Source organism: Rhamphochromis sp. 'chilingali' (assembly GCF_963969265.1).
Source record: "Rhamphochromis sp. 'chilingali' genome assembly, chromosome: 2".
In the NCBI taxonomy this organism is placed as follows: domain Eukaryota; kingdom Metazoa; phylum Chordata; class Actinopteri; order Cichliformes; family Cichlidae; genus Rhamphochromis; species Rhamphochromis sp. 'chilingali'.
This window is the reverse complement of record NC_137930.1, coordinates 10,814,325-10,822,624: the sequence shown is the minus strand read 5'-3', so window position 1 is coordinate 10,822,624 and position 8,300 is coordinate 10,814,325. Positions and strand designations below refer to the sequence as shown.

Below are 8,300 nucleotides of genomic sequence, written 5' to 3'. Positions count from 1 at the left end.
ACTCAATAAATTAGCATAACAACCACCATGTACGTGTCCTAACAGCGGAAAATCCCCTATTTGCAAACAATAACTTGCCAAGCAACGATAAGGAACACGAGCTGAAAGAAAGAAGGCACATTTTAACCGGATCCGGAGCAATAAATAACTGCCCCACCACACCACACCACACCCCCCCAACCCTGGGGCCTCACATTTACATTTTGAAGTACCCGAGGGTCCCACAGATCGTCCTCACATGGAGGGCGCTGGGTGCAATTGTTTCTGGAAGACGCATTGCTTCATTTGGGTATCTTTTTGAATGACATGTAAATTTCAAAGCGCCCGGGTGGTGTTCGAAGAGGTAGTACATATAAGCACAGACACCAACACTGATTACTTGTGCCCTTAGCGGACCACTGCAAGCTGAAATGCAGCCAGCTGAAGCCAAATTGCCGCTCATCCACAAAACATCGTTTTCCATGGAAGATATTTTGGACCCAACGAAGTTTACAGGGGAAAAAATACGTAATGGGGACACAGGAGCTCCGGGTGAGAATAAAACTCTCTGAGGCCTGAGAATTTAACTTTAAATGTAATAATGTATTCACAAGTGAAATAATAATTTATCATTCTCTTTCAGGAAGTCATACTTCCAGAAATAAATCCAGAAAGCTACACAATCGCACCTCAAGTGAAAACAACAGCCCTATGGCCAGAGCGCTGTGTGCTACGCAGCTTCAGAGCTCGGAAGAAAAAAGCTGTCGGGTCCATTCACCCTGGAGCAACTGCAGGTTCTGGAGCAAAGCTTTCAGAAGTGCCACTACCTGTCGGTGCTGGAGCGACACACCATCGCCTCAGCCATGCGCTTGTCCGAGACTCAGGTAAAGATCTGGTTTCAAAACAGGCGCACAAAGTGGAAGAAAGAGCGTCTGCAGGCGAAGGAGGGCGAAGATGAAAAATACGGTCTGTCCTCCCATCCTGCGCTCTGCTCTTCTCTGTACTACAGTTCTCTTTTCCGCCAGCAGCACCCTCCGCTCCAGCTGTTTGCATCACTGCCCCTGGTGCACATCTGTCATTATTACACATAAGGCGTAAAATACGCACGGAGTGACTGAATATTGGACCAGAATGTCGCCCACCGGCATCTTCAGAAAAAAATTACATTGCAAAAATATTGCAGTGTTATCAAATTGTTGTAAAAGTTATACAAATGGAATGTATTTAGAAATGAAAATGGGTTAAATGTTTAAAGTTCTCTAATGTAATTATAATTTATTCCGATAGACAAATTTGTAAAAGCTTATTTTTTTCAAATTACTTTTCATTTGTTACCCAGATAGTTTCGTTTTCTTCATTACACAGTGCTAGTAAAGGCGGTAGGTTTATATTTAGATTTGAATCAAAACAAACTATCAAAAAAATTAATCCTGAATTGTTGAATTTTGTTTGAATTCAGACTGTTGGATTCAAAACTGGTTAGCAGTTGCTTTTTAAAACAATTCTGTGCTACAATTTGGATGCATTGGGGGATTTTGAAGTTCTAAGATTTATCATGTTCAGGGTGCAACTGTGCAGGGACATTTATGGAACGTTGAAAATCAGTTGGCACAAGACCCAGTAAGAACTATACTGTAACTTTAACAAGTGACAGCACTCTTCTCAGAAGAAAGAGATGGGCCCATGTTTTCCAGCCATGTTATAGGTATGTTAACATGTTTTCTGGCTGGCTATCCAGCATTAAGCCACTGATTAATACAAGTAAAAGAGACCTATTAGTTTACCCCTGAGCCTTCACTCTGAACTGCTGGACGGTCACTTGCTTCTATCTAATTTCACTTTCACTCTGTGCCAGCTATATAAGGTATACAAATAAATAAGCACTATTTTTACTGTGCTCTACTGTTTATTGTGTCTTTTTTGCATTCTTATTTGTTCTTTGGTATTAATGTCTCATGTTACTCAATTATTTCAAACTAACAGTAAATTTACTATGCTACACATGGCAGATACTTCCAAAACATTTTTATTTCTCATGGACAGTTTAAAGAAACACTTTTTTACAGCTTAAACCACATTTCATAGAAAAACTTTATTTGCAAGTGTTTGCTATAGACTTACTAAGCGCTAATGTGCATGTAGATTTATTGTTTTTCGTCTTATCACACTCACTTCAAAATGACCTCAAATAGCTAAAACTTAAGAATACAATAAATGTCTGACTTTATTGTCCTCATGATTTGTATATTCCAACTTTTTGTTGCTCCTTGTCTACATTGTAAAACCACTTACAAAAACATACACCTGTGTCTCCTCTGTCTCAGAAGCATTTTAGGAAATGAGAAATGTCCATGAAATTAAATGTCCAATAAGATGGAAGATATTTTTGGGGTCTCAAGAAAGAGAAAGGAGGCACAAAACTGAAAAATGAGAGAAGCCCAGCCTCTGACATTAGATAAATGGACAAACAACTTGTCTTGGAATCAATATGCTTTTACAGTAGTTTTCTATTTCCTGAGATTATGGGAGATCTGATATCTCTTATTACAATTGTAATAAGAACAATCACACCATATTGGCCAGTCTGTAGGCAAACTATTACGTTATTAAAGATTCATACCAACACTGTATAACAAATCCCTGAACTCCATAGATAAAGAATAAAAACTAGCAGACATTAATTAGTCATTAGAAGTCAACATACTTTTATTTTTAAAATGTAAACCTTGAATGCTATATTGTATTATTTGTCTTAATGAAAGTAGACAAGTGATGTATGTCTAACAGTGATTTTATTTTGTTCAGTTACAGGACATTAGTGCAGAAACCAACATGGTGTCATCGGAGTCTGAGAACTTGAAAAAAGAATGTGGAGGGAGTGGAAACTGTAAATCTCCCATACAGTATATCCATTTATATTAGGGCAACAAGTGGACCCAAATAAAGCAAAAGTGATGCAGAAAATCTAGTTCATGCATTTATTACTATTTATTACTACTTGATGTTCGTGAGTGGGAGGGACAGAGGGACAAGTTCAAAGATGAACCAATGGACCTCCTTTACTACCAACAATGGGGAAAAAACTGAGTGAGAAGACATTAGGGTTGCCAACTATCCTGTTTTAGCCGGGGTATCTCGTATAATGAGCAAAATTGGTTCGTCCCTTATTCTACATTAAACCTCCCGTATATTGATGTTACCGCCAATGCCACTTTCTGACCAACAGATGACACTCTTCGAAATACCAAATCTGATTTGACAGGAATTGTATCAGATTAGTTTTTGTGTACAGGCACACAGATATGAAGAGTAATGTGTAATTCATCAAAATAAGGTGCCATTTGATCTGCGTAGCATATTAAACTGGGTAACTGAAGCCTGTATTTACAATATTTCATGTTTAAAAAAACAATATCTTTTGTTTTTTGGTTATTTTTCAAAGGAAAACCCCATGTAATTTATGTTATATTTATCTTTCTTTATTGTTTTAGATGAGGTATTGACATTTTTGTTATAAGAATATGAACTTACAGTGCATACACTATGCTCAGTTGACTGTGCATTGTGCTTCTGGCCCTTCAGAGTGTCCCTTAATTTATAGTTAAAAAGTTGGCAACCCTAGAAGACACTGCTGGAACCTGAACTGTCTGTCAAATATCTGAGCTAAAGCTAATGTCACAGCAGCACGCTAATCAATGTATTTATGCTGGATAGCTAGTTAGCTAACACCATTACTGATAGCCATAATGCTCATTCATTCTTTTTTATTTTTGCTGCTGCACAGGGGTGTAATTTCCAGGGGGGTTAGGGGGGTTATTACCCCCCAAATAATCAGACCCAACCAAAATAACCCCCCCAACAAAATTATGAATTATCTTGCATAAATAGGCTGTTGATTTTCTTTACTCATTTCAAGTATTACCAGCAAAATAGTTGCATGTTTAATCATCTGGGAATTTACCCAGATTTATTTATTTATTTAGACAGAGATCTTGACCTCCCCAGTGTTCAGCACAAAGTTACGCCGGTGCTGCTGCACCTACTGAGGAAGGAGCGATTTGTGGTGTCTTTCTGATCAAGTTATCAATCAAGGTGATCAAGTTAAACCCAGTTCCTAACTATGAACATATCTAACCAGGCCCAAATATGAATGAGAAGAATCCATCTGCTTTAATCTTTTTTCATTTTGCTTACACACACACACACACACACACACACACACACACACACACACACTTCAACACATCTGTATGCAATTTAACACATGCTCTTATACTCAATCGTCACGGACTCCTGAATTTGCCAATAAGTTAAACCATTATGGGAAAAGAAACCGTATTTAGTTTAAATAAATCGTATGGTTGACTTAGAAAAACTAAAATACATAAAGGGAGTAACTCAGTGAGAAAAAATGAATTTTGTTTGAAGCTACATATGCAACTTATACATAATTCTGACAGTTTTTAACAATATAACAACAGATTTTCCAATTTCAGAATATTAAATCAATACCTCTTAGTGCAACTTTTCAGGGAAAGACATTTGGAATCCAATTCATCAATGAGGCACTGGAATAATGGAAGCAAATAAAAGAGACAAAAGGAGAAAGAGGAAACATTTGTTCCACATGCATGCACATGGTTCTGATTAGGGCAACGATTATGCAGTTTGTAGAAATCTAATCCATGTGGTGTGCATGATATAACACAACTTGACTGTCTGAAAGGTTTTGAAATAATAAAATGTAACCATGAGAATTGTCTCATTTTGCCTTCACACTAAAGGTATGTTTTGTAAATTAATGCATTTAAAAACTGTTTCTAGCCTTTCAAAATTAACTAACGCTATCAAAATAATATAACGAAACAACCGCTTTGACTTTAGTCAAAAACATCAGTTTGGTGTTAAAGAGATATCAAACAAAGTTGAACTAGGGCTGTACTTTAGTGTAATATACCAATTCATACCACAAAATGGTGTCGTGATGGTGTAATGTAATGGTGTAAATTTGTTTCAACCACACAATGCATTTAGAATAAATTCTTATTTAGACATGTGTGCTGCCAAGAGCCAAAGCTTGTTTAGGAAATTAAAATAAGGCTAAAAAGAAGTTGAAAAGGTTAAAAATAGCAGTAGTCTACACTGCTCTATAAATGTTTTTGATTTCCTTGAGAGCTGGAGGTGTGCAGGAGATTCTCCGCCACTCTGGGATGGAGCTGAAGCGTTTCGATTTCCTGATCGAACCACCTGTTATTCAGCAACCTAATCAGCCACAGTACAAAGGGACTAGCCATCCAGACCTTGCCAGATTATCAGCATACTCAGTGTCTTAAACAGACTAGCTTTTATACTCTTCTCTTGCAAACTTGTCCTGTGCATACTAACGAAATATTACCTTGTCTTCAGTTTGTGCCCTGTCAGTCTCCAGAGCCGTTTCTTCACATGAACTCACCAATATACAAAGGAACATTTATGGTCTGGAAATTCTAAAGTACACAATTAGTTTTCTGTCAAAAGTGGTGCACGAGAAAAAACATAATTTGAGCAAATCATTTAATTTCAGAGGCGTGCACCGGTGCAGCAGGAATTACCTCCAAGCACAGATAGTTACCCATGAGAGTATGAAACTGCAGAAAAATCAGGAGCACAAGAATCCAAATCAAAGCACACGAGTCCAACACCTGCCACTCCACCTGTTTAGGGGGCCTGTTAGACAACAAGGCATGACTTAGGGGCTTAGGCAGCAGGGACAACGCTGATCTGGAGGTTGGCAGTAAAGCAAAGACAGAGCAGTTTGGAGGTCAACCAGGAGGCTAACGATGAAGACTGAGCAGTTCTGGAGGTCAACCAGGAGGTCAACAGTGAAAAGCAGATCTGAAGGCCGGCGACGGAGGAGGCTCTCTGGCTCAAGCAGAGTAGGACCAGATAGAGGAGCGCAGATCTCTGGCTCAGGTGGTACAGGAAGAGACGGTAGAGCAGAGACCTCTAGCTCTGCCTAGCAGGACTAGGTTCAAGACCAGGGGGTGCATATGATGGTTGGACACCAACTATCTGAGGAACTGGTATGGATGCATGGACCGGAGGTGCCCTAGATGCTCCAGGAACTGTTGCAAGCTGTTGCATGAAATGACTTTAAATGTTTTAAAAAGAACAGTCATGGTTAATGAACACCACAAAGCATGCTTTGTGCATCTGTGTATCTGCCTTGAAAACTGTGATTTTTTTGTATTATTTATCTATTTATTTTTGGCTACATAAACACATATTTATCTGCAAATTGCTCTACTTGTTAGATTTGGATCTCTGAATTTTCTTCTAGTGAATAAAGTTCAAATTGAAGCACTGGAGGACATTCTGTGCATTTTACACACATGTACAAATACTGCAAATAGAGAACAGGACTTCCCAGCCTGTTCTCATCCCCAGAGTGTCAGTAAGTTCCATTTTGTCGAAACTGCTGCTGGCTTCAAGCATCACTCTGTGGTTTTTCCCAGTCATTCATGTCTCCATGATGCTTATCTTTTTGTCGGTATCAGGTTAGTGTGTCTTAGTCGCGACCTCAATATTAGTTATGTTTCCTGTTCTATTGTTATAGTCTCTTGTCTCATGTGCATTAGGTTCAATTTTACTTTCCTTGTCTCATTATTCCTGATTTGTTCCCAATTGTTTCCTCTCCCATCATTACCCACTGTGTATTTATTTTCCAAGTCTCTGTATGTTCTTTGTTATGTCCTCCCTCTTCCTGTGTGCTCCATATTTTTCATGTTACCTTAGTGGTTTCCTAATAAATAAGTTCCTGGTTCCTGTCTAGTCCAAGTTTGCTTATATTTTGTATTTTTTTTTTCATGTGAGTTCACCAATAAAGCTGCTGTTTAGTTTGAATCCTGGTATCCATGTCTTGCTTTTGAGTCCAAAACCTGTCTGCCTGCACAAAGCACTTTATGACAGATTCAGAGACTAGCTAACTGAGTAAAGTATGGTATCATCTGTAAAGGTGCACTTTAGCTGTAAATATATTCTTTCCTATAGTAGTAATGAAAATGGAAAATAAACCAGAGGCTAAAATCAAGCCTTGGGGGATCACTCTTAAAATCTTCAGGAAACTTGCCTTAACCCTCTCATGCATGAATTATGACAACCTCAGTCAATATTTCTTAAGTATTTTTATTCATCTCTGAAAAGATGAATAAAAAAATCCTGACATAAAAAATAATAATGTATATTTTATTGATCCCTGTGGGGAAATTACTCTCTCTGCATTTGACCCATTCACTCAGTGAAGCAATGGGCAGCCATTAAGCAGGCGCACCGGGAAGCAGTGTTTACGGACCGTACCTTGCTCAGGGGTACCTCAGGGTAACCTTTCAGTGGATTCGAACCCCCGATCTTCCGATCATGGGGCGACCACTCCACCTAAACGACCAGTGGGTGGCAGAGTATGGAGTGACATATGGATATGGAGTATGGTATGGAGTGTGGTTTATGTGCAAGTACACCATCAACACTGACACAAATACAAAAAAAACAGCCTTTGAATAGCTATCCACTGTAGTGACCACTATGCGTGAAAGAGTTAAATCCATCTGTACTGTGCAGAATCAAATGTCTTGGATAGATCAACAAACACAGGTTACAATGCTGCGTCCTGCCCAAGGCATTAATAATAGAATCTGTTACAGGCATAGCTGCTGTTATGGTATTATGACCTGACATGAAGCCAAACTGAGTTTAACTTAAGATATTGTTATCAACAAAGTGTTAATGCAGTTGTAAGTTCATTCTTTGGAAATTCTGATATATACACAGTGGCTTGCAAAAGTATTCGGCCCCCTTGAACTTTTCCACATTTTGTCACATTACAGCCACAAACATGAATCAATTTTATTGGAATTCCACGTGAAAGACCAACACAAAGTGGTGTACACGTGAGAAGTGGAACGAAAATCATACATGATTCCAAACATTTTTTACAAATAAATAACTGAAAAGTGGGGTGTGCGTAACTACTCAGCCCCCTGAGTAAATACTTTGTAGAACCACCTTTTGCTGCAATTACAGCTGCCAGTCTTTTAGGGTCTGTCTCTACCAGCTTTGCACATCTAGAGACTGAAATCTTTGCCCATTCTTCTTTGCAAAACAGCTCCAGCTCAGTCAGATTAGATGGACAGCGTTTGTGAACAGCAGTTTTCAGATCTTGCCACAGATTCTCGATTGGATTTAGATCTGGACTTTGACTGGGCCATTCTAACACATGGATATGTTTTGTTTTAAACCATTCCATTGTTGCCCTGGCTTTATGTTTAGGGTCGTTGTCCTGCTGG

General features: G+C 38.7%; 1 protein-coding gene across 1 annotated transcript; it reads left to right on the top strand.

The window, feature by feature from the left end:
- Nucleotides 1-236: 236 nt before the first annotated feature.
- On the top strand, nt 237-1,854 carry pnx (posterior neuron-specific homeobox). The gene is given in 6 exon segments (XM_080875300.1): nt 237-289; nt 392-531; nt 623-748; nt 751-944; nt 947-1,042; nt 1,044-1,854. Coding segments are annotated over 5 exon segments (564 nt in total). The 5' UTR covers nt 237-289; nt 392-410; the 3' UTR covers nt 1,071-1,854.
- The last annotated feature ends 6,446 nt before the right edge of the window (nt 1,855-8,300 follow it).